Source organism: Anser brachyrhynchus (genome assembly GCF_964034855.1).
Source record: "Anser brachyrhynchus genome assembly, chromosome: 7".
Taxonomy (NCBI): Eukaryota; Metazoa; Chordata; class Aves; order Anseriformes; family Anatidae; genus Anser; species Anser brachyrhynchus.
The window spans coordinates 25,973,268-26,000,927 of NC_137701.1; the positions used below are offsets into that span (position 1 = coordinate 25,973,268).

Consider the following 27,660-nt stretch of genomic DNA (forward strand, 5'->3'; position numbering starts at 1 on the left):
GGGAAGTTAAAATCTTCTATAATGACCTCTTGATCTTGCAAAATCTGTTCTTTCCTACAGATACCAAAAACAGGATCTTATTAAGTGTGACCAGCAGTGGTCAAAGTAATGAACAGTTCCCACAGAGCCCCCCATGATTACTTCCCTCTCCAACAACTCTTCACTTTAGATTGTCGGCAACAAATTGAGGATGGCATTAGCAACCTGCTAGAATCCTACTTCATATTAAACAGAGCAGACGCTAGCTAGCTGCATCTTTAATTCAGAGCTATAGCCTGCAATGAGTGGAAGTCCCAGCATGCAGGTTTCTAACTGCAAGATATAGGCTACACAGGATTCATCTTTCTATTAAAGATATTTGCAAATAATATGTCTTTATAGATGCTGAAGTGTTTTTAGCCCCGAGTTCCCCAACAATTCTTTCATGTCCATGACTTGGAGAGGGGCATTGCAGATTATACACAGTTTAGCAGCATCCTCAGAGCCCACTAAAATTGAAGGTGTTGATCCCACTCTGAAATCTCTTTAGCACGACATCTATGCTCACAGCATCACAAGGGGCTGTCAATGCACATTCTGTGTGCAACCATCCCTTGTTATTTTTCTGTCTCTAGACAAACCGTGTTTCTTTAAAAAAACATAAAAATAAATAAGAAGTTTGAGATCATGCAAGCCTAGAAATTTGGGGTATCCATGAGCCTAAGCCCTTTTCTGCTGCCACCTAGCTTCAGAAAAAAAATATCAGAAAAGATGGATTCAGAATATAATACTGTTTATTCAGCTGCATCAGACCATCTAATAGTGGCTTATCCAAAACAGAAAGCACTGACTTGCCTCAAGACAGAGCAGAAGCAGTACTGAGTAGCAAGAATTCTATTATCTTAAAATGGAAAAAAAACCCAACCAAATGAAAAAAAACACGATATAGGACACATTTGAATAAACACACTGAAAATTAATGAAAAACTGCTGTCACAATAGAGTTATTGTTGCATGCTTTCAATTCTCACCTGTTTTATTAAAGCCTCCTTTATTCTAAGATGCATGATGTAATTAAATAAAAGTGATTAGAGCTGGCATAGGTTCATATAGGGAAACACAAAGATTTTTAAGAATGGATACACAGGTTCTCTCTTTGATATGAATTTTCTGTGTTGGTCCTTTGTCCTTGATGCTATTAGAAATGTTTTACACAAAACATCTTAAGTGAAGCTGAATATTCTCGGTCCTATACTAAAGCAACCTAAATCATGTGTGGATATGTATCTGTATTCAGAAGGAACGTTTCCATGCCGTTACATCTGCAAGGGCATTTTTTCAATTGCAAAGCTGCATTTCTTTGCTGGAAACAGCCAATTCCACAGCCCAATTCAGTCTATTACTGTGCTAGGTGCTGCATAAACGTGCACTTAACTGTTGTTTGTGCACCCATCTCAGTCTCAAGTTGAGCGTCCTTTACCTGTCATCTATATAATTATCCTTCCAGTGTTTTAAGATCTGATATTTTTAGATGGTGTCTGCCAGTTCAACAATTTAGGAACATAACTGCACCCGTTTTCTGTGTTCTGCCTTGTATTAGCAATTCTGCGTCAGAGCAAACACTTTATGTTGAACATGGGGCTCATCCCCTCTGTTGTCATCTTAGTTTCAGGGTGGGCTTAAATACAAAGGATGGCGTAAGGATAACAGGAGTGATGGTAAGTCCTCGATGATCTTCTATTTACATGGCAGCTTATTTGGACTGATAGCTGACTTCCCTTCCCCACACTGGCATCCCAAGCCTGATTTTATGAATGGGGAAGAACAGCCATCTAGTGAGAATCTCTATACCAAAAAAGGCACCATATGCCAGGGGAAACTTCAGATTAGAAAAAAAAGAATTTTTCACTAGCAGTATGAGAGAGTAGACACCAGACATGGAAACATGATTTCGGAAGAGAACACTGTGCTCTGTGCAAGAGCCCATATATATGAGAAAAGGCAGAGAAAGAGAAAGTAAAGCAAGTTAAAATACCTTGACTAGATGTTGCAATTAAGTAATCTTTGTTCACAAAGATATCTCTATTCCTTTTCAGATGCATAAAGAGACCTCTGCATTTTTTTGTGTAGCTAAAAATAAAACCAATTGTGTCAGGAACATTTTCAAAGCCTATTTTTCTTACATTAGGACTAATACAAACCCTGGCAAATCAAGGTGCCCATAGCATTGCAAGTGTGCACTTACATAACTGGAATATTGCGTAGGGCACCAGCACTGACAGCTGGAAGCAAGGTCCCATGTCTATAAGTGGGTGGCAAAGCTGCCAACCCAGCCATCAGTAAGGCTGGCATCAGAGACAGTAGCTAGAAATGGTGGCTTCAAGAGATGCTGGAGTCGTACAGAAGTGCACAGCTCCTGCACACAGAACTCTAACAACACAGGCTTGCTGAATACCTGCCAGTGGGAGCTCTTACAGAGACCATGAGAGTCTTCCACTAATTCCGATGGAAGCTAAGGCTACCTCTGCTTTACAGGACTTGGCACTGCTTTCTTAAGGAGACATCAACATGTTAACAGATCAAGGGATGCAGCTAAAACCAGCCTGAAACTGAGTGGCTTCACCTGATGAAGAGAGAAGTAGCTGCTTTGGAATGAGGGCTAAGTACCAACAACAAATCGAACCCTTAGGATCTCTGAGAACTCTATTTCTGGGGTTATGGGCAGGGGATTTCATTTGTGCTAAGTCAAATTCTTGGTCACTCTTCTTACAAAGCTCTCTGCAAACACGTGCATCTTCACAAGCACAGACCCCAGTGTTGTGCCTCTCCCAGTCGGTATCTGTACCTCAGGGCCACTACCCTTTCTCTGCACAGGCCTTTGGGATGGGCTAAGAATGAAAGTAACATGCTCAAATGAGCCTCATGTAGATCCTCAGTCAAATGTCTCTGCAGAAGACACTAAGCTTATTGACTCCTTTTATTGAGGAAGTCTTATGGAGCTTACCTCAGGTCTAACAACACCCCCCGTGTTCAAAATCTCCAGGAAAGCTCCTTACTGTGATGCTCACTTACTGTGCTGTTGTGATATCCATGGTGTAAGTACTTAGGTGGAAAATCTAGGGCACGCTGAGTTCTGTACACCAATGGGGTACTCATGGAGCTTCAATGAAATCTAAATCCTACGCAAAAATCCATGTCTAATCCATGCTTATTATGCCAGCATGATTATTACTGTTAACAGTTAAATACGCTCATTCAATAACAAATCCTTTCCCAGTGAAACAGCACAGGGGGCATATATATGTCTCCTTGGTGCAAGACACTAAGGACACAGTCTTGTTATTATCCCAGTTCTGGTTCTTTCCCCTCTTAACATGCCTCCTCCCCAGTCCTAATTAACCACGTCCCAGAACTCACTGACTTTGCATTCATTTCACACGACAGCTCCGTCAGCTTCTGAGTGCTTCCCTCACCACTTTCCCGTTCTTGCTCCCTGGGACACATCCCCTTTCCACTAATTTCTAAGCCAACATTTCACACAAAATTGTGGAGGCAGTTGCATATATGGCATATAGAACAGACCAAAGAAAGCAAGTGCTTCCAGAAGTGAAATAAGAGAGGTGAAATGTTCTTTCACTGAGTAGATTTTATCTCAGTCAGAGGAGTCTGTCCCAGATGCTGTGCCTTTTGGTATTACACAAATCCTTAAGGGTTAATAATGACATAGTATAAATAAGAAAATTCTATCATCTACTTATATGTATCAATTCCAGAGTGTTTTGACACTGCTGAAAGAAGGAAATGTAGAGATGAACGGAAATGAGGAAGGAGGTGAAGATATTGCTGATCTTTTTAATCTTTCTAATGCTGCTCTTCCAGAAAGTCAGCTAAGATCCATTTCTTAGAAATGCTTCTCCAAACAGCATCACTTGACTAAAGGAGCAGTTACAATTCCCCTGCTTAATGGACTGTAATAAAATAAACTGGCTCCTATTAGCAAGAAGGATCATATCATCAGATTTGTAATGCATTTTATTACAGAAGATACAGCATCAGAATTTTAAAGTGCAGTATAAGGGGAAGTAATGTATGAAATGGTTAATGTGGATATGTATCACACAGTCACAAATACACTGATAGCCTCCCTTCACTCAAACAGCAGTATTTCAATAGTTCTTTCTTCCTACCACCTTCTTTCCTAAACCAAAGGGTAAATTTCTACATTTTTCATTCTGTTTTTTCCATCAAACTTATCCTGCATCTTTTTAGACAACAAATAGCTGGCACAGCATTCCTTCTTTCTGAGGAATATAAGCCCTTGGCACATGTAATACTCCAATAATAGTATGAGCATGGCTCAAATACTCAGATTATACACTTACTGGATAATCTTCTCTTGCTTTGACTTCATTGTGAAGCTAGAGATTCTTTGTATTCTTCTAGACTAACTCGGCATGGTGTTAAATTAGATTCCAAACCAGGAACTCCTACATTTCATCTGGCACTTCAGAATAATTGTAAACGGGATGGTGTGTCTGTGATTTTCCTCTTTCAGAAACCAAATGCCCCATTATTTATTTGACTAAATGGAGGCTGAGTCTAATAGAGCCTATCTGGTAAAACAGCTCTCATTAGTTTCCTTATTTAAGGAGCCCAGGCAGAGGAAAAGGCCTGAAGCAGCACAGCGTGTGAGGAGAGGGATGCAGCATCTGCTCCTTGGTGCTGTGCTCTCACTCTTTGTCCCTCATGGCAGTGGGACACAGGGGAATTAGTGCCACTACTCTTCCACCTTATTCCCCTCGACCCTTTTGTTTAGTCCTCTCCCTCTCTAAAAGTGTCTTTTACCATAAGAACTTCACATCTTATCACATTCTGATCACTCTTACGCTTACTGAAATCTTCCCATCATCCCAGACCAGTCCCATTGTCTGGGAAATGGGAGCGACAGCCATGGTGGGGTAGGAGCCGCAGGGAGCCCTCTGCTCCTCTGCAGCCACCCGCAGAGCAGCAGCACCACAGCAGCCCCTGGCAGCCAGCACAGCTTCCCAGAGCTGCTCCACAGGGAAAATCACAGGGCGAGCTGTCCTTTCCAAAGGGAAGCTTTCGTATGGATGAGCAGAAGGTTTTGACTGCAAGCCCGCTGCTTCGCTGCCCCCTGAAGACTTGATGTGGCCAGTGGTTTGCCACTAGACTTTCCACAAAGCTGGCCCTATCCAAACAAAATATTTCTTCCACCACAAGCTTCCAGTGAAATTCACTCATTGCATTTTCCACCAACCGTTGCCATTTTTTTGGAGTTTGTGTTGTGGACTCTGTGGAAAGGCAGAAAGCAGAAAGAGAGAGGGCAACCAAACAACCATGCAAAGCCTCCTCTGGCTCTCGGTAGAGGCTGACCCCAGTGATTTTACAGCAGCCTGCTCTGTCTTTGCTCTGGTGTTACAGGTTTGTAATAGAGACCCTAGGTTCAGTCCAGCTGATGACTATATCATCTATTTTAATGTGGACAACACTGATTACATCATGATAACTGTTTTTCATTCACATACATGCAGGGGTAGTAAAATTGATATGGAACAAACCCAAAATGATGGGGAAATTCCTACAAAAGTCAATTTGGGTGCCAGTTACAAATGATTTCCAGAAGGGCTGGAAAATGCAGAGTGTAAGGATATAATTTTGTCGTTTTTTTGGGTATTTATTCAAGTGCAAAACATGTGGACTCTTGCCTGAATTCTTTGCCCTGTCCAGATTTCAACCAACCAATTAACATTTCTCAGATAGTTCTAATAGTTGGATCTATGTTCATTGTGGGGTGTTTTTTTTTGTTTGTTTTAAACAATATTCAGTTTGGACTGGACCACATTTTTTTCATGTAACTGATCACTAAAATATTTTCCTTGTTACCGAGTTAAAAACACAGTGAAGGCTCAGCTCTCGTTTCAGACTTGTGTACATCTATATGTATGTACGTATATTAGCTGGTGAGGAATTAATTTGTCGAGCAGTGAGAGCTGGGGCTACACTTGCAGCCGAAATGTGTTATTTATCAGCAGATCATTACAGTCAGCCCTGCACAGCATGTGAACTTCCTCGCAGCGCTCTGCCAAAGCTCCCCGCATGGCTGCCCTGCCTGCCGACTTGAGCTTCGGGGAGCTTCCAGCCTCCATCTGGTGATCCCATCTCACTGCGCTGTGCCGATGGCAGAGCCCAACTTTTCCGCTCCCTCTGCCCCAGCACAGGAAAATAAAACACCAAAGGTCTGACTTGGAGACAAAGTTTCTCCACAGGCAACTGGGCTCTCACCCACTGGTTTGTGACTGCCGCCCTCTCCTTTTATTTGCCAGTGCTATGAGATGCTTAGCAGAGAAGCATGCAGACCTTCTTTAAGTTGTAATACCTGCAGTTTGAATAATTCATGTGTCCAGGCAGTGACTATCATTTATAAATGTTCCAATAGAGGAGCTCTATAGGGAAAAAATTGAACTGATTGGCTTTGAACAAATGTAGTATTTTAATACCAAGTGGTTCAAAAATAAACCTACCTGAAAATACTGTGTGTTTTTCCATTTTGCGTCCCCCTTTTTTTCTATCTTATTTTTAAGAATTTTTCAGGCAATGAGGACAGCTGAAATTTTTAAAATCAGAGGTGTCCAGAAAATGGAAAGTCCTTGTCCATTTTCACCTTTTGGAATTGTTTTCCTAAAATACCACCCAATGACAATACAGATATTTTTCAAGGCCCTAATGTCTTACTCATATTCAGAATTTTGTGTTGGAGTTTGAGCTTTTATCGGGTATTAAAGTTGTCATTTGATTAACACTAAATGACATATCCAGGCTATAGGGTAAAAGCTGTGCCTCTCCCCAGGAGATGAAGACCATGGCTCTGCTACCATATCTAATAGTAGAGGGTAGAGTTCAAGTGAGCAAATGGAGGTACCCAGAAACTTTAAAATTCAAAACACAGACACACTGTGCTGGATATATATACAGTGGAGACAGCTCTCAGTCTGGGTTTTGCTCTGAACTTTTTATGAGACAAGTACATTCCAGTCTCAGATGATCAGACTACTTCAAAGAGATCTGCAAAAGGAGAATAAGCACATCAATATTTTACATCAGTCTACCTATGTGAAATGTGAAGTAAAAGGCTTTGCAACCTTCACTGGAAGAATTTTAGGGAGAATTTCACAAACCGAAAAGATTAAAAACACTGACTTGTGAGAATAATGCAACAAAATCTTTTATATTCCTTGGGAAAATGCAGCAGTCATCAAAGGAAGGCAAGGAGAGCTACTCAGAAAAGCCAAAGCAAGACTGTGTGTTTAGTTTATGTTTATAGATTATGGGAGGTAGATGAATAAGAGATACCTAGAAGATCAAAACACCTCTTTTGTCAGTCAGGAATTGCTCGAGACAGCCAGCGTGAAAAAGGCAGGATTCATGTTCTCTCTGCTTCTGTCTTCACCTCAAAGTTTCATGTACCTGCTGACTTGCCTAAACCTTGCACTTAACCTCACAATAACACATGCAAAGAGCCCAGCTGTCACAGTGCTCAGGCTTGTATCACACCATCCGTTTGTGCTTGTTCAGGAGAAAGAAATGAAAAAGTATTTCAGAAACTTACTTCAACACTACAGAAAAGTGCTGGGCAACAAAAACTTCACAGACACTGACTTGATCTGAGATCTTTCAACTGATAAGGTTAATAACATAGCAAGTAATCATTAGTAAAAATAAGAACTTATGTTAGCAAGCACTTGTCATCTGAAAAATCCCAAAGAAATGGAAAATCCAAGCTGACTGAAATGCAGCCACCACTGGGAAGGACAGCAGTAAGTGCTCTGCTTATAGCATGGCATACACAAGGAAAAGGGAGAGGAAGAAAATACTGTAACATTTGTCATCATGTAACAAGAAAAACTCTGCTCTTATGCATTCTTCAGTGATTCTGCAGTGATTCTCATTTTAGAGAGACTCATCTGAATTCAAGGTTTTCCCAATAGGAGGATTGATTATACAACGATGGCGCCTTTTCTGTCCTAGCATCCCTTAGAGATATTTAGTACGTGCACAGAAAACCAATGTCCTGTGGCCTTCTCTGCAGTACTGAAGATTGTATTTGCTTCAGCAATGTGCTTCTCCCTAACATTTAAAAAGAAAATTAATTTGCAATTAAAATTAATATAAATTGATTTAAAAGATCATACTCAATGGGATGCCCCTTCAGATGATGTCTGCATTTCTTTTGCTAACCCTCCCGGGTCCAGGCAGACATGGTAGTGCAACAACCGGCTCATACATTAAGGGGAGAAGATCTGGAGACTGGGACTTTTGATGGATATACATACTAGATAAACAAGAGTCTAAGAGCTCAATACTTTCCCCTGAGAATACCCTACTTCTGTGGCCTAGAATTTCAAATGTGCAGCAAGGACTTCTTACAAAAACACCTAATGAGATGCCAAGCACATCTGTATTAAGAAAGTGAGGCTGCCAAGACTCCAGCATGACATGGTTTTCTAAAACAAATTCACCAAAATTGGTACCTGCAGATGATTCCTGTGACAAACAGTAGAGAAATAGTAGTAGTGAGAAGCCTACTTTATTGTGGATTGCTGAAGTTTGAAGGGTTGTTATGTCTGAAACCTGGTTAGGGAACTCTGTTTTTTAGCCAGTGTTTTCAACAAACATGACAAACTGCTATGATCTGCTTATATGGGACTTCCCTATCTAGTACAGGTTCCCAAATGAGTAGTGTCTGGAGAGGGAGGTGGTGGGGATGTAACTCCGCAGCAGTACTACACACTACAGCTTCCTAAAGCCATGTTACTCACCAGTGCTTCTGCTGCTCTACATTCTTTTGTGTACTGTGTTTCATTTTGAGACACCCTATGTCCTTTTCAGGCTGATACGCCACATTACAAATGTCTAAGAACTATGAAGTCGCCATGCAATCTCTATGGAATAATTTAATGTTAAACATTTCTCAAATAAGGTCTTACGCTGGTGAACAGGAATCTTGGCCACTGACTCGGCGTCAGGTATGAACTCAAATGCCATCCTTATGTGTTATTTAATGTAAAACAGCCACAGAGAGTTTTGCTTGCTGTCATCATTTCAGAATGCTTTCTCTAGGTCTGTTTATATGTTTAACATAAACACATTCTCAGATCTCATGCTGTGGGAACTAAGCGGCCGTGTCCTTGGTACACAGTTCCATTACTAAAGATTTTACCAGTTGCAAAACCTGTTGTGATTTCCTAGGACAGGGAAAATGAAAATGTTTGGGATAACAATTAGGATGATTTAAACTACAAATTTCCCACAGCCTCACAAGAAGTGCAAACAATAATCATAGTGGATCAAACTCTAAAATCATTCTTCTTTAGGTGCTGCGACATGTAGATAAATATATTCATAAGCTTAGTAAAAGAGACTTGAAAAAAGGCCCAATTCGTGTGCTAACGTCAACCAAATGTACCCATTGTGACACAAAAAAAGCAGATTAACTTTTGATGAAAGTGACACAGGCAGGTTATTCTTGGATGTCATTATGGCTGCTACATCCAACAATTAGTTCAGTCAATTTGGTTTACCAGTCACATAAAGTACATCAGCTGCCAACATGAGATTTACACCTGTGATGAATACCTCATTTGTCTAATTACAGAAGAAAATGATCACATTTTTTTCTATAATTAGCCCTTGTGATAGTCTGGGTAAAAGTAAGAAGAGAACAGATTTTCCCTTACCTTCTCAGCATCTTGCTCAAAAAGCCGAAGTTGAAAGCACTGGTCCAGTTTCAGCTTGCGGACATGCCACATCTGATGCAAGTGTTGTCGGGTAGAATGCAGCTTGTCTAAAAGGCTGGTGATCTTTGGCACAAGACTTTGAAAGTCTGCACTTCCAGGAATGCAGTTCCTACCAGAAAAACCATCACTGCATCTTATGCATTGTAATAACCTCTGACCCTCACGATCCAGTTCTTCCACAGGAGCTTTAATCACTTTTTTCTTAAGCTGTGTGTGCTCATCAATCAGCCTCCTTGAGCCCTCCACATCAACTGGGAACTCCTTCCTAGCCAACATTTCCTGGAGGTCCTCCAGTCTTGATAATAGATGAATGGCACTGTTAAAAAATTCTTCTAAGGAGACACGCAACTCTATCCATTCATCGTGGTTGTAATCCAAGGATCCTTCAAACTCATCTGTCAGTTGAGAAGGATCTACGAGTTTTGCCAGGCCTTCAACAGATACCATACTTGTCTAAGGAAGAGCAAATGACAGCGTTATAATTTGTGACTAAGAAGAAATAACAGCACAATCTATAAATAGCATGAAATGATTATTTTCCTCATCAATACATAATTGCAACAACATTGTAAAAGATGCTGAGGATGATGTTTAACCGTGAAGAACTAATTGGATTGAAAAGCTTTCTATTAATAGCACTGATTCTATTTATTAATTTAAATACATGGTATTTACTGGAATAATGCCTGTCTTTTTAAACCAGACTCTCCTTCAAAAAGTTATCATGAGAATGCTTCAGCCATAGATTACTTTAACCCAGTTGGACACTGAAGATTTCTTCCTACTTCTGTTAGATATCTGGACATGTTTATTCATTAAACATGTATACGGTATTACAGGGATTCTGTGATTTACATTACATTCAAGCTAGTGGCTGTACAGCAGGAAAAGTTTTAGGCACTTGAACTTAAGCAGGTGTTGTGACCTGCCAAAACATACAATGTGCACTTTCTTTTTTCTTCCAGATTACTCCAGTTGGCTTTTGCCACAGGCAGAGCTCTTTCATATTAGTAATTTCAAATGCAATTAAACCAAAATCAATGTAAAAGCGGAATGTCACTGGAGTATTAACAATTAGAATTTATTGCTAATAGAAAGAACTGATCATGAATCATACACAATGAGAAATGGTTTTAATTCATTTAGACTCAGTAATCAGTGATAGAGAAATGCACTGGGTGCCTAGAAAGCAGATTACAGTTTAAGGACCCAACAACTGATGGCTTTTCCCATTTTTTTTTAGACAAAGTATTTTTTTTCTGAAATATAAGCATAGGGTTTCAAATGTTATATTAGATTTTTGGTGCTGTCATGTTAACACTGAAGTTGGTAACCCTTCAAGGCTTGCAATGTTCACCAATGGCTGCATGTCTATTCCCTAAAAATCGTGCCTCTAAAGAATGTTAGAGTTTCTGCTCTTCAGAAGTGGAGACACCCAATAATCACAGCAATCTCACAAAAGTCATCTACAAAGAAAAGTACTTAAGTTCTGTCCATTATCCTGAACTACGTCCAAAATAGCAGGCTGCCCACTGGTTTTAAGTTAATAGTAGGCCTTTCTTCCAATTCTTATCCAGCTAAAGACATCAGGCATTCTGAAATATAAAAAATGGGGATTCTATTGAACATATGCTCAGCAGAAAGATTATTTTAAAGCTCTTTTGCAATGTTCCTTGGTCTGGGGAAAGGGGAAGAGCCGACAAACAATGGGAAGGTAAGCATGCAGCTTCAGAGGGATTTCAAATTTCTAAATCTCTGAACACTAACCCTTTCAAGATAATTAAATTTAGAATTTAGCTGTCAAGAAAAGACTTCCCTTAATACCTGGGCATTCCCCCTGCAGTACTTCTCACTAAGGCAACACTGCTCTTATCATACTGAGAATTTGACATGAGAATATATCAGAAAGGCTTTTCATTAGATTCTGTAGCAAATGTCTTCATTCAGATTTGTTTCTCTGAGGAGTTCTTCAGACTCTCATGAAAACAACCTTATTTTGGCAGGTATGTGGTAAGACAAAGTAACTGTATATCGGGCTTCACCCATCTTTCTTTTAAAAATCACTGTAAAAAGCACTGCCCACTATTTAAACTCTTTTGGCAGGAGAAGGAAAATAATCTTGAAAGCACCTCTGAGTTAATACTGTAAGCTGCCTGGTCTATTCCTTAAAATGACAGAAAGTTTTGGAGTCTGCATACATCAATCAAACTTTTTTTTTTCTCCTTTTTTTCTGGGTGTGATGAACTGCGGGGCATGCTTCACTCTCCAGACTGTAACAGAATCTTTCTGCCAGCAGCTCACAACACAAAATCCAGAGCATTAGCCTCCACCAAGGGCCATGCTCTGCCCTGGCACGTGCATAATGCTTCCTTCAAGCCCAGAAGCAGAGTTTGGCCTTAAAACTGACGCTGGTAACTTAAGTTTGTGCATGGGGTAATTCAACAGAGACTTTCATTGCCTTCCACTGCAGTGTGTTCCTGCTGAGTATCTTGTGTTTGATCCAAGCTGTGGGAAATCACCAGGGTGGTTCAGTGCAAAGAGGGTGCATGTGTGCTGCCTCCCATAAATTGAATAAATGTGAATGCTTATTAAATAATCACAGCTCTTGTGTAGAGCACGAGCTGCCCCAGAGTCAGAGGCTACTGATAAGCAAGAGCAACCACAAAAACCCTTTGAAACAGAAGCTTCTGGACTGTGGAGTCTGTATTGCAGTGGATCTACTGTACTGTGGGCCATGGCTTAAAGTATCTCTTTAAAATCATAAAACTGTCCAAGAGATCTGACTTTCTCTTCCTCTGGTCCCCAAAAGGTGTGCACCATTACAGGCATCCACGTGAACAGCCCAGTAGACAGACCAAGGCTCAAAGGCACACACACAAAATTAAAAATATCCTTACTGTGTGCCAGCATGTACAGCAAGCGAGTCCAGAGTTTTTAAAAGAATACAGGCTTGGAGCTGTAACTATGAAGAATAGCTTGACCACAGTTTACTCTTCATCGTCACACCAACCTCACACAATACAAAATATAAGTCAAGCCTTCAGAAAGAATTAAATGATTTTAAAAAAAAAAGATCTAAAAATATGCATTTGAACTCTGTTAATTTACCTCTAGGTTTTGGTTATTTAAGCACTGAAATTCAGTGTTGGGTATACATGCATAAGTTGTCTTTCTTTGGGCTGCTGTGAGACTGCCCCTTGGTGTCCCCATATATGTGAAACAGAAGCCTCCCCACACCCAGCAGCTCTTCTGTTATGAGTCTCTGCATGAACTCCCTCCTGTTCCACGTTCCTTTGTAGGCCCTGCATCTCCCCTCTCCTTCCCATTGCCCTGATCCCTCTCACTCCCCACAGGTAGCATTGCCAGTCTCATTGCACTGAAATGGCAGGCACTTCTGCCAGGAGCAGCTATTTCAGTAAGCATGAGCAATCTCTGGAGGTGACACAAACCTATGCCAAAGGCAGCCTTGCTTTCAAAGGCTCATAGAGGATAGCAAGTGGAAGTCATTTTCATGTCTGAGTCCTCACAGGAAGCCAACGAAGATAAAGTCCATTTAAACTTAGCAAAATTTGAGTTGAATCATTTTCATTGAGTTTTCATGAAATGGGGGTAAAATCTACAAATGTTTGAGTTGTCGTAATATTGTAAAAGCCTGTTAATGCTTCATGATAATCTAGTTGCCCAGTGTAGTTAAACAGTGCTCTTAGGAAGAGGCTGAAAATACCACATTGCCTTCAGTAGATCTCAAGTATGTACTTAAATATACTCTTCCATTGCAGTCAAGATCAAGAACTATATCCAAATTCTGAGTTACAGAGCTTCCAATTCAGAGTCTCTCTCTGAAATTAATACACTGGTAAGACAGTCAACTATAGAGTTGTTTCTCAGTGAATTAAAAAAAAAACAAACATGACTTACCCGTGGCTGGGCATTTTTGATATATGAGCACTTCACACACCTGAGCTTTGCTTCTCTTTGAGTGAGAAGCTGAAATTCCCAGAAAGCCAAGAAGCACTAAGAGAACATAGCAGGTTTGTCTTCACTGATGACGAAGTCAGTAAAATTCCCTTTAATTATGCAGTGCCGTATATTGGTTACCTCTCAGAGAACCTGCCTGAGGCACCTTATCATTAACATGAATTGTTATTGTTAGCCCTGAATTGTAAATTGCAATTAAATTAAAGTGGTGACAATATATAGATGAATTTAATCTAAATGTCTTTTATTAAAAGAGCCATTATCTGAAGTTGGATAGAGGTCAACTAACAAACCCATACATTAGCAGCTAGAGAACTTTGTCTTTAGCATTTTGACTGATTTGATGGTTGTTTTTTGTTTGTTTGTTCTAAAAGAAACGAAGGAATGTTGAATGCTACCACCAAAAATAAAACCCACAGAAAAACTCTCACCAATGTGAACCACACGTGTACCTCTGAGGTGAAATGTGTGTCCCATTCCACAGTTGTGCTCAGAAGGCCACCTGATGCTAGGCATAAACCCCTCTGGGAAGCAGTCCTAAATGTCATGTTTTTCTTTCCAGGTCTGAGTTTTTTTTTCCCCTGAAGAACATTCCTTATCAGGGATAATGCTTTGCCATACATCCCTCATGTGGCTCTCACCTCAAAGATGAACTTGGAACTGCCGAAGTTCGTTTTCTGCTTCTGCCAGAAATTATCAGGTTTTATAATCAGGGCAACGTGAATCTCGGCAGGAAAGGCTTCTTGAAGGGTCTTCAGGAGAGGTTTGATCAAATCCCATTTTGATCCCCGCATATCGATAATAACAGTGAATCCTCGTTTACAGACATCTTCACTGTAGGAATAAAAGCATGTCAAGATAATTAATATTGTGTACAGTCACACTGAGACTTAACTTTTGCTGATAGCATTCAGTGCTGGAGAGCAAAGCAAGGAATGATATACTGAAAATGAAAGGCAAAGGAGTAAAGCATAAAGGCTATATGAATTTTAAGAGTTTTGCAACAATCTAATTTATGTGAAGTCAGGTGTATACATTACAGTTTAATCTCTTATTTCCCAAATATGCACAATTTAAATTTTCACTGAAAACATACACACTTACCATCAAACCCAGAATCAAATGTGTGCAGGTTCCTGTGCCTTAACATTTCTGGCCATCTGTAAATTTGGGTGTCTTCATCTTTAAAGGCCTCTTTAAGGACTTTTAAAAAAATGAAATTTCCATAAAAGTGCCTAGCAATCATTCCATGAAAGGGAGGTCTGCGTGATTTCGCATGTGCACTGTTAAAATTGCATCTTTTCTGTCCTGATTGATCTTCCAAATGTTGCAGGTCTTTTAAAGTCTGCAGTCATACCTTTCCTCCAGCCTGCACTCCTCCCTTCTCAAATGTTAAAGATGGTTATCTGGCCTGCACCTGAGTGATGCATGTGGACCAAGAGCACCACAGCATTAGCTTGCAAACGTGCCTTCCCTTTTTACTTACAGGAGAGGAGAAAGAGTGAAAGGACATGTTGATTCAACTCAAATCTGGGCAGCTTTCAGAATAGCTTTTCCAGGGTCATAGTACTGCTTCTTAGGAAAAGGAATATGGTTCCAAAGTGTCATCCTCCATCTGCACTGTCCAAACCATGGATTAGAATTGGGAAGTGCCTGCTCCTCTGACTGCCACGCGCGGCATTGAACTTGGAGAGCTTTGGTGTCTCTTGTGGGCCTCAAGCACTTGCATAAAATGTGAATTCCCCACCCGCAGTAATATTATTGGCGTGGTAATTACTAAAATTCATTGCCAAGGCACTAAAAATGGCAGAATGGCCTAATTGCCAATGTAATATATTTTTTAGAGATGGAATAGAGGTCACAGCCAGAAGGAGAAGCTGCTAGAAGAAAGGGAGTGTAGAAAAAAGAAAGGAAGATATTAACTGAAAGAACAGTGGCATAAGAAGAGAAACGTGGCAGAACATGAACATAATTTGTGCAACAGTGAGGTACAGAAGAAGAAATCCTCTTTAATATATGAATATAGCACCCATGGCCTTTCTGCAAACTGGCCATCATTATAAATAGGATCAATAATGTAGACATAAAAGCATGTGGAAGATACTTCAAAATAGCAAGTGTTGATATTGTTAGAATGAATTAAAAATATGCTTGACAGATATTATTAAGCATGGTTATGATGCGGAAACTGTAAGACTGTTTAGCCTCCACATGAACACTCTCAGTGCATACACAGAGGATGATTTTCACTATATTCTACCTCCCTGCATCCTTAAAGCACTCTCTGCTGGTAAGATCTAAGTCCCACGTATCTCACTGAAAACAACTCTGTAAAGCTCTCTAAATCGAAGATGGGCTATTTTTCATAGGAGGCACATTGGATTAACATATCTAACTTAAAAATGAAAGTCCTTGGTGACCTTACCAAGATCTAAAAACGTCTGTGCGCAGACTGCTCCATGGCAAAGGGTACATTGCCATGTTAAGGGAGGTTCCTAACTTGAACAGTCTCCACTTAGTGCCAGGAAGAAGCAGTCAAAGCCAATGAGCTTGGTCCTCTGCCTTAATGTTATTGGCACACTCAGAGCATGCTGCTTACAACAGTCTGTGCAAAGAAAAACTAGGCAGACCAGGCACTTCCTAGCACCATCAGGAATATAGATCTTTTTATTCTCCTTTTACCTAGTGCTGAAAGGTCAGACATCTGATCCTTCTATAACTAATGCCAAAAAAAAAAGGCTGTCAAAGAAGCTTTGTTGGTGTTGCTCCTGCCTCTTGCCCTTTGGAACTAGAGCTGAGACAAAGAATCAAATCAGAAAGGGCTGAATAGGGGGTTTGTGTTGTTTTTTCTTGCAAAGCTTTATGGGGTCTTCCATAACTTCTGCCAAGTCACCAATCCCTGTTATACTGAATTGATTTTTTGAAGGACTGATTTTTCTTCAGACACTCAGCACAGAGATCCAGTAGCCAGACAAAGAAGAGGGAGATAAGAAAATTATTTATTTAGATTGTAAGCTCTTCAGGGCAGAAACCATGTACTATGCTGTGTTTGTGTAAGGAGCTTGCCTTGGTGGATGTCTCCAGGTACCTACAGAGTCTTCAGCTGTCTAGAATCAATTCAAAAATATTACTTTTCAGGAAACTATATATGCAAATCTAAATAATTTTATAAAATATTTAAAAGCAGTCTGTAAAAACACAACTGAATGTGTATGTGAAAGTATAAGATGCTTACATAAATGTGGGGAAACCCCATAGGCAATGCAGTTTAAAAAATAATTGAAAAGTCCCAAATTTAAGTTGCAATATCCAAATACAGCCATTGATAAGGTCCTAAAAGAAGTGGCCTGTTTTGTAGACATAATGAAGCACACAAAAATTCTGGCGACTCAGAGCAATCTGTGAACATTTGTCATCCTTGACAGTCAGTCATTTTTCATCAGTTACCTCAATATGTAGAGGAAATGACCCTAGGTTCCTTTTGAATAGTCTAGCCATGCTTATTAAATTTATTGTTTAAAAGCAACAACTCAAACCCTCCCCAGTTTAGCAATTGATCGGGAAAAGCATCAGTAGCAATCAAGCTTCCTTCACACTGTCCGAGCAAGACATGCCTTATCCCTGACTCTCAGGAGGCTACAACAATCTATTATGCACAAGTAATCATTTTAGGATGGCAATTAATGTTGATTGTGGTGCTTAATTTTTTTCCGGTATTGATATTTGACCAGAAACTGGAGAAAATGCTCAGATCAAGGTATTTGGACAATCCATCAGCCTTTTGGCTGTGCTCATCTGGACTAGATTTGCAATGGTGAGCACAAAATATTTGATAGTTGATATGTCATTTCAGTTGCTACACTGCTTTTAAGCAAAGACAGAGACCAGCTTAGAAGTTTAGTAAAAACATCCTAGAATATTTGTGAAAACAATATTTACGATCTGTTTGTTTGTTTTAAAGAAAAAAATAGAAACTCAAAAGCAAATATGCTAATTTTGTCAAAATAACCCCCCATATTTTGGTTTCTAGGGTACTTTCACAAGGTTATTTTCTCAAATTTCCTCTTTAATTCAGGCACATTCTAAATTATATTTTCTTTGGCAAGAGCTGGCTTGCTGGGTACGAAGCAAGTTTAAGCACTTCATGGTTTCTGATTAATCTTTGAAATACCTATCATTGATTATATATATTTTTCATCTTTACAATTTGGCCAAAGCTTCTGGCATTTAGAAGCTTCAGCACTTGATTAGCTGAAATAACATAATATCTCCACGCCCGTTTTGCAGTCACGAGTTAATGACAAAGCAGCACATTTAGCACGCCTGTTGGACGACCAAAAGCACAGATCTGACATATATGGCATCTCATTCAAAACATGATTTGTTAACAGTGAGAGAAAGATCTCCGTCAAGGAAGGTCAATGTAACCTTGTCAGGAGACTCTCTCAGCATAACAAGGAGCTCTACAAGCATCAATTTGTAAGCACAAAATCTGTAGGAACTTAATTATTTTTGAGATCGCCATTCCTTTGACAAATGTGGCTGTAATCAGCCAATTGATTTCACCTTCACAAGCTGAGGGTGGAAAAGGGAGAGGAAGAGGAGAAAAATGAGTATGTGAAAGCCTCCAAGCACGGACCATTATCCCAAAGGCCTCATTTCATACTGAGACCAAACTAACTCTCCTGCCTAGTTTCCATATCAAAATGTGCCAAGGATCACTTCAGTAACTTAAGTGTTAACATTTCTTATTTACTGTAACTCTATTCATCTTGTCTGTGGTTTGTTAACGCAGCTTGAAAATGAAGCTAGATGGGGAGGTTTATAATCAGTGTCACTTACTGGCTTTAATAGTTTGGTTCTTCATTACCAGATTGAGCCTGAAGATCATCTTGTCAACAGAAACAGCTATCTGTAGTGATAATACACTTTCCAGTACATTTGGAGGACAAGATAAAATCCTTTCTAATAAACCTGTTTATCAAGAACTCTCGAACCAGCATTATTTATTAAAATACTTGACATTTAAAACTTCTCAGCAAATTGTACCTTGCTCATTATTTCAATTACCAGGTGTGTTTCTGAACTCACACCGTCAAGAGCTATCACCTACATCCCCCAGTGACCACGGCTGCTTGGCGTGGGGCAGTCTGTCTTCTCAGAGATCTCAGGACACCTCTGCCTGCTGATCCTCACATCTCCCTTACATGCTGGTGTACCAGTGACCAGTGGGGGAAGGTAAGTGATGCGCATCCCGAGAATACCATTACTCTGGAAAAAACAATTCATGGAATTCTCCCACCAGAGAATTTCAGCTACCTGAAAGACCATAGACAGACAGGCTTCAGCCTAAATTTTCCCTCTTATGTTTTCTTACTTCGTTTCACAATGGTTTTTTTTTGTAATTAGAGGAGAAGCAGTCATCCAACCTCCATTTGCAATTAATTCTTTGTTCCTTACTGTGACCTAAATTTGTTTCTTCTCTTGCAGCACTGAAAAGGAAATATTCATTCTCACTTTCCTTTTTTAGAAAGAGAAAGAAAGAAACCCAAGCTAGTTTCACGCTGGCTGGAGCTGGACATAAAGCAGCAATGTAGAGAAATTTCAATGACATCTTGTAAAAAGACTTGGAGCCAGTGAGGTCTGGTCAGAGACAAACCTCCTGTCTCTGCTTTCCAGCCACTGCTCTTCGGGGACAGAGGTGTGATTGCAAATGGCACAAGAATGCAGATGCGTGGGCTGCACAATGTCCACATTCAACCCCCGGTTTTGGCCACATGTCAACAGGAGGGAAAAGAAAGGCAGAAAAAAAAATAAAAAAATATTTTGGCAGAAGCTAACTTGTGCCAGAATGGGTGCTCCTGCAATTCTCAAACAAGTAACTCACTTTGGTATTCAATTTTTCCTTCTAAGAGGATATCTCTGGAGTCAAAGTGATTCTGCTGTAAAATTATATAAGCTGGGAAAGACTTAGACACCAGCTTGATCTAAGAAAACCTTTTACCAACACGTAAGCATGACCGCGTGAGATCCTGAGTGTCACTATGAGAGGTGCTGATCACAGCTGGTATCTCAGGAGAATCTGCCAGGATCCAGCAGGGTCGTACTGTGTTGTCTTCTACCCAGGTAAAAATCCTGATCTATACCATTACAGCCCAGATCAGATCTCTGCAGGCATTCATCCTCTTATTTAATTGAGCAAATAAACACTATTTGAGAAGCTTTCTGTCTTTATTTAAATAGCAAAGATATAAAACACAGCTGTGTCCAAGAATGCATGATTGCAGCTGTTAAAGCCAAAGCCGGAGGATGAATATTATAGTTTTTACATTCCTATTAAGTTTCTGCTGGTAAATGATGCCTTCATACAAACTCATTTACCCTCTTCCCCTTTTGTTGCTGCATGTCTACTATATTTGGATCAATATCTGGCAGGTCTCCCTTGAAACAGCTGCTGAGATAAATATGAAATTAATCAAGGCTTTGTTTTTGTTGAAGCTGGGCTACATTTAAAGATTTGTTACTACAACAAAGAAATATTTGAACAGTAAGTACCATTCAACTCTCTCTTGAGCATTTAAACTCTTGTATTTGGGATGATTTAGCAGAAACAAAACAAAAATGATTTACTAAATGAAAATGATATGTTATTGACATTTGCTGGGAAAAAATAAATATTAGAGTCGTATTGAAATATAAACACACCATTCTTGAAAAAGTTTGGCTGAGCAGATGCTATTCGAGAATATGTTTGGAGATTCAAATTTACTGGATTCTAGGTGAGAAGTAAATAAGTGATTGTGCTTAGCACAGCCAAACTAGTGAGACTTATTAAAAACAAAACAAAACAAAACAAAAACACGTTATGCCTGTATTTTAAGTACTCTTCGTAGTTCACACAAGGAGACCATGAAGTCCATTTCATGTGCAGTCACTATAACATTTAGTCTACAGTCAACACTGCCAGATTTTAATATAAGGAAAAGGATACTTCATCTGGGCAATGACTGCTCAGGGCTCTTAGACCTAAGATCCTGATTTATCAGTTCAAGACATCAGCAACTTAAGAAGTGAGTGAATGGAGAGTGGCAAACAGCTTCAGAAATTCCAGTCATCGTAGTAAAACACTGTTACCCCACAGTGGAAAGTCTCCAGATTGCAAATACACACATTCCGTTGAAACACGTTGTGGGAGGCAGAGTTACCCACAGTGGAAAGACCTTTTATAGCACAAATAAGCCTGCAAGCATGTTTGGCTCATGCATTTTTTTTTTTTTTTTTTAAGGAATGATTAATGTAGGTTTAAGCAATAGACAGCAGCGCCTGGTGAAATCCAATATATGTCCAGAGACAGACACCATGCCAAATTCCATCCTTATGTAAGCAGGTATAAGTACTCTGGGAATAACACACTTGATCCAGGGCTCAATTGGGCTCACAGATCAGGATAAGAAAAAAACAAAAAACAAAAAACACTCTTCAAAGATGCTAAAATTACTGTTTCTAAGTAGTATTGACATTTCTTGCAGTACACACTCATCAGTTATCACACACTGCTTCTGGCAGCACAGGAGAGCAATGTACATCCATGTATAGAAGAGCTGCAATTGAAAAAAGGAACTAGGGAGAGCTGAGAAAATACACTGGTCCAAAATAAGATGTTTCATGAAGGGTGCACATTCTCATGAAAGTGTATACTGAAATAAAAAAATGAAAAAAAAGGTTTTATAAGAGCAAAATATTTTGTTTGGACCTCTTCAGGTGAAATATCTTTATTTTTCATTTTGTTCTATAGCTTTCAAACAGACATCAAATAAAAAAAACCAAACACAAACTTTGAATTTTATCAAAACAAAATATCTTGATCAACAAAATATTTTAGAGGTATTTTTTGGTAAGGAATTTTTGAAGTTTTTGGATTTTTTCTCATTTAAAATCCTAACTTCAAAAGAGCAGATTCTCCCACTAATAAGTAACCTAGCTTCTGCCCATCTGCAGTGCATAGTTCAGCATGGAAGTTGCCTAGCAGAATTGATGTAACTCTTGTTTGAGAGTTACTGCATTTTGGCTTGAATCCACAAATTCATTTTGTTTAAGGGTACATGCTGAATTCAGGTGCCTCCCCTAGGAGGAGAGGTTGAGTGCTACAGCCCAGAAACAGTCTGCAGTCCCTGCAATGATTCTGTTTTGCTAGGACACTTAGTGAGAATTTGAGTTCTTTTGGGAAATATATGGTTTAAAAGTTGATGTCCTCATTTTCCCCAGGTTGGAAAATGGGGAGTTTCCATGACTAATAAATCTAGTGGTACATTTTTTTGAGCTCCACCCATATAGAAACAAAGCAAGTCTTTGTAGTCACAATGATTTATCCCCAAATAGTTCACTTATCAGATAGATACTTCCTGCTGTGCCAGACTGGGTGAAGATTGGGTGCCTGGGGTATTAGATGCAGAAGGGCTTGCTCTGAAGCTGCAGGATCAACCTATGTGTTAAGACACACTTGTAAAATCAAATCTTGTGTATTTCTTTACACAGCAGACTTCACTCATTCTTTCAAATAACTACCATGATGACATTTAGAGGAGAAAAAGTCAATTTTACTGAGTCCTCAAGAGACAGTGGATACTGATGTGTTATTTACAATCCACTTTCAAACCATCTAGCTCTGATTTTTTCTGAATCTGTCTCCTAGCAAGGCCAGGCTCTCTCACTCCTCTTAGCAAGGGGGGCTAAGCCTTGACATTGAAGCTACTTGACGTGAGGTGTCACTTATTATTTGCATGGTGACATAAATGTGTGGTAGACCAAAATGGTGCAAACTGAACACAAATGAGTCAATAGTTCAGTATTTCAAAAAGAGTGGAGGAATGAGAAGGCTGGATCCAAAAAGTTTCTGGAAAGTGCAGAAGAACCGAACAGCTGAATAATGGAGCCAAAAATTGGCATTGTGGCTCTGATAGCTTTGCAAAACTCAGCTGAATCTCTGAGCTAACATTCTGCCTGTCTTGCCAAGAGCACATGAGGTATTTCTTTCATTTCTCCAGCCTCATATGCTCTCAACTGTAGGATGCTGAGCTCCTCAGATGCCTGTGTGTTGTCCCCCCAACTTTACACTCCATCATGATAAAGCACTTTCTCACCCTGATGAGAACTCATGGATCAGCATCACAGCAACACAGTTTTAAGGTTACTCCATGCAGTCCTCCAAGAAAATGCTCCTTATTATCCCAAATTTCCTCCACAACAGCTAATCATTTCTGTTCTCCACCAGTACCTCTTCCCATCAGTTACCACTAATTGGAAAAACACAGAATAACTGTTTTATCAACTAAAGCAGGTTCAGATAAATGCTCTGACAAGTAATTGCTTGATTTCAGCTGCCTCTTTCCCACTATTAGCTATATCACTTCTCTATCAAAAGCACGATAAAACGTCACAAGCACATCCATCTACAAGTGCCACATGTGAATGTGCAGCATCCTATTCGTATCAAGAAATACATATCCCATGTAGTGCCTTCCCTGCTGCCAGACCTGAGAATTGTATTGACAAATTAATGTATGCGAGGGTAGGAATGACAGGAGTCTGGTAGTCAAAAAACTCATGCAATTTATTGTGGATATCAGCCAGCCCATGGTAATAAAAATTACAGAGTAGATTCATGGAGCACTGCACCTACAGACATTTGTCCTAATACTGAGTGGCTCATTTGATCTGGAAGAGACACATCAAAGACATGCTACCGGCCACATTTCCTCCACCAGACTAATGGGTTTCCTACCTGTGAGTTAAACTAATGTAATATAACACCCTGGGTAGAAAAGAGCGTAATGGGGAAGGCTTCTGTAGAAAGAAATACTATCACCGTCACAAACTGGGCAACAATTGGCAAGAAACAACAGAAAACATTTCACAGTGGCACCACAAACCTGTAGCTAATGCTCACGCTGAACAAGCCACCCACTTCAAGAAAAGCCTACCTAGTACAGCTCCCTGACACTAAGAAAACACAAATAACTGCAAGTAGCTTCCTTTCAATTATCCTTTTACAATTTATTCATTTTTAAACCTGGCTGAAGCACCGCAGTCCAGGACAGGTGACTAGGAGTCAGGGGATCCTAGCTTTGGGTTAATTGGCCCCTGCTTGTGTTTCTGTGCTATAGCTCAACTCTACCCCATTTTTTTGGCTGTAAAATGGGTGTAATGGTATTTTTCTTTATTGAGGCTAATGAATTATTCCAATGAATGCATTATATTTACCATATTTTCAGGCACAGGTGTGATAAATAATTGTGTGTGAATTATAAATTGCAGATAGTCATGTCTGCTTCATGGTTAATTCACAGAAGCTTAAGATAGAGCACTTAATAATCTAAGCATGTGCTTATTTATCCATGCTGGGCTATATTCTCTGTTACACGTGTGCTGATTTTATATAGGGAGCATTTATTGCTCTATACATATGCTTATCTAATTGCACTGAATACACATGCTTTATTAAACTCATAAATGAGCACGTTTATGGGTCTATGTGAAATTAGAGCCCTTCATATTTTATTTATAAAGTGGGACAATAGAACTGCATTGGCATAGAACATCCATTTAATTCAGAGGATTTAGGGTCGTCCCACAGATTTTGCTATTTTTGACAGAATCAAAGCTTTTGGATTTTTTTAATTAGATTTCCAGCCCATCTGCTTGCAAAGATAGCCTTGACAATATAAACTAATGCACATTTGTCTTGCTGAGTCTGCAGCCAGCGGAAAGAAACAATGAGCAAAGAAGAATGGTGAACTTGTACTCTCCATCTTATTGGGGTGTTAAGTAAAAAGCCAGTTCTGACTGCCTAATATCAGGATTCTTAACTATTTCCTTGCTGTTAATTTTGCCACCTAACCTGAAAAAAAAAAAAAAAAAAAGCTTGTCAAAGCCCTGATTTATTCACTTAACCTTTTACCCATTTTGATGTCTGTGCTGGAAAATCAGGCTGTCAATTAGGACCAGGCAAGTGTCTGGCCAAATATAGAATATTACAATTATAATAAAGTACTTTGCATCTTTTTTAACATGTGGAGTGAAAGCATTGATCACAGCATAATCAGACAACTAGTATTAGAAGCCTAAAGTGGAAAAGATTGCAAACCCACAATTATTTTGGATTTGTTATAGAACCCACAGGAGCACTAGCCTAATATATGGTTTAAAAAGCTTTATGATATAAAACTAAGGAAAACAGATTAAAAGATGTCTGTTGCTATGGCATGCTTTAAAAACAGCATACAAAACAAAGCTCAAATAGACTCAGACTTTTTCCTACCAATTGAAAATAGTAATACTGCATTGGTGACTTTAAAAAATGACACTACCAATTCAGAACACTTCAATATAATTTTTAAGATCACCCATGAAACTAATGACTCTAAAAAGAACGGACTATTCCTGCATTTTCTGTAATATTAAAATTGTGATTCTTAATAACTGTTGTACAACACTTCTTGATGTCATCTGTCTTAAAATCACTGACAAAGTGTGCTTACATCAGTCAAGCAAGCTTACACAGGCTATAGATATCAGAAAACGAAGAGCTAAGATTGACTCTGAGTTTATGACAGTGGGTGCTGTCTGAATTATCATGTTGTGGGGACACTATATGGATGCAGCTATATCCTGATACTGTGTTTTTAAAGGACAGCAATGTTCAATGACCGTGCTTCTTTAATCCTATGGGCTGTCTGATAAAAATATCTTCCATCTGGTTCCTGCTTGTATCCTTGTTCCTCACAATATAAAGAGCTTGATTAAGCAATTAAGACGGTGCGTGAAGCACATGTTTACACTTGCTGGGTACAGATGGACTTGCACACACACTTGATTGCTTTGCTGGAGGAGCATCACAAATCTTAAATAAGAACTAGGAAAGGACATGTGAAGTAGAAGCCTGTAGGCCAGGCAGGCCTTTTCCTGCTTCGGTTGACCTCTTCAATCAATTTCCAAGTTTATCTTAGTGAATTAATGTGTTAGCCTAACAAAGTAGTGATATCCACCAGTCATTTGTGATTAACAGTAAATATGGTGAATGCATGTTTCCACCTTGATGACTTCCTTCTTATGTCCCTGATGATTTACATCACACATAAATGCCTTTGTTTTGTAATTAGACGTTCCTTGAAGTAAGAGTTACACAAGTCTTATGCATGGTGAATGGCTGCACAGACAGATCTGCTATAGTCTATTGTTTTGAGATACATTTCTTGACTGAGTCTGTTTGCAGAACAGATGTGCATTTCTGTTACATTCAGACTCTGTTGAAGTCATCTGTAGCCAGAAGAACCAACAGATGAAATCCTACCATTTTCACAGAAGGCATCTATCAAAGGCTAGAAGAATTAATGGCTTGATAAATCAACCCAGATCCACTCTTAAAATGACCCGATATATGAATTTGTTTTCAACTACAAAATCTGCCAAAAATGTCCTATTACTTCATCTGGTGATAATGAACCTTAGCTCTTCATTCTACCCCATCTAACTAACACAGTTTATCAATGGCTGTGATAGAACTCGGCCAACATTTCAATCTATTTGATGCGAAACAGAAGGTGCCCCATACATTACTTTTAGCATTGGAAGGACAAACGGCAGTCATAACCTGCTGTATCATCTTTCATTCTGAAGGATCTTAAAGAGTTTTGTTATGAGTAATTAGGTGTTATGCTTTAGAATATTTCACTCAACAACAAAAGCAGAGGAAACTGCCTTTTTATATTGGATTTAGACAAAGAACAAAACACACCCCAGAAGATCTTTGACAATTTTCTTTGAAAAGGAACTTAATTCTTGGCCAAGAACAAGAGAAACAGGAGAAGAAAAGCAAGGACTATTGTGCCAAAAAATGTTCACAGGTGCAGGAATTAGACATTTAACAGAATCCCTAATTACACATCTGATTTTTGGCATCTTTTCAAAGCAGCATGAACACATTTAAAGTTCTTTTGTGCATTTGTGTCCTTCTACAAAAAAGACAAAAAATGTGTTTTCATTTGTAAATACAACTATAAGTCAATTACCTTTAAGTGGGCAAAGCAAGCACAATGTTAGCAAGATGGACTTTGGCTTCTGGAAACACTGACTTGTCACCAATTTTAAAAGTTCAAAAATGAAGATCAAGGCAACTTTGTACTGGTACTGTATCTGATGCATTTATATGATTTATACAACTCCACTTTCTCTACCTTACTTAAGTATCTCTGCTTAAATTTTGCTGGTGCCAGTGGGAATGTAGAAAATATTTATTTTAACATGAGAACAATCAGCATCTTCTTCACTAACAAAATATTTCTAAACCTGGTGTCAAAGTTTGAGCAGGTAGATCCTCAAGTAGCCTCTTTCTCAAAGGTATTGAGTTGATCTTACCTAATGAAAATGTGTGCCTTATTCTTATAATTGGTAGTACCCAACAAGTTTTTGGAAAAATTGCTACCAATGCTATTGTACCACAGATGCAATTTAACAGTCCATAAAACTACACAGAGGACGTTTCCTACAGAATTCATTCCTAAATGAAAATCCCAGGAAAAGTTTTTATCTGATCCTATCTTCTTGTCACCTACCATATTACAGCATCTGACACCGCAAAATCGCTGGGGAGGCTGTTCTGGAACTTAAGGGAAAACTGAGTTTTTCAGTAAGCCTGGTAAGTGTGACATGATTTAGCGGGTGGGTTCTGCCCCAAGAAGATGGCAACCCTACAGAAAAAGCACATACTGCCTGTGTATTTTATTCCTAGTTTGAAAGTTCATTAACAAAGTAGAGCTTCCAGACACTCTTCCTATGGGTAAGATTGTCTGCTACTTTCCTATGTAGCTGCTTTTTAATTAGATGTTAGAAT

The 27,660-nt window shown here is 39.3% G+C and overlaps 1 protein-coding gene across 26 annotated transcripts in view; it reads right to left on the reverse strand.

Annotated features, from left to right (window-relative positions):
• The window catches only part of KALRN (kalirin RhoGEF kinase), a 502,773-nt gene that overhangs the window by 290,475 nt on the left and 184,638 nt on the right, over positions 1-27,660 (reverse strand). For all 26 annotated transcript variants that reach the window (XR_013953438.1, XR_013953439.1, XR_013953440.1 and 23 more), the window contains 2 exons: positions 14,414-14,606; positions 9,735-10,247 (listed from right to left, as the gene is read on the reverse strand). Coding sequence is in view for 23 of the 26 variants with exons in the window: in XM_080599249.1 (XP_080455375.1) it covers positions 9,735-10,247; positions 14,414-14,606 (706 nt within the window). In the remaining 3 variants the exon portion in view is untranslated. The remainder of the gene's footprint in view (positions 1-9,734; positions 10,248-14,413; positions 14,607-27,660) is intronic.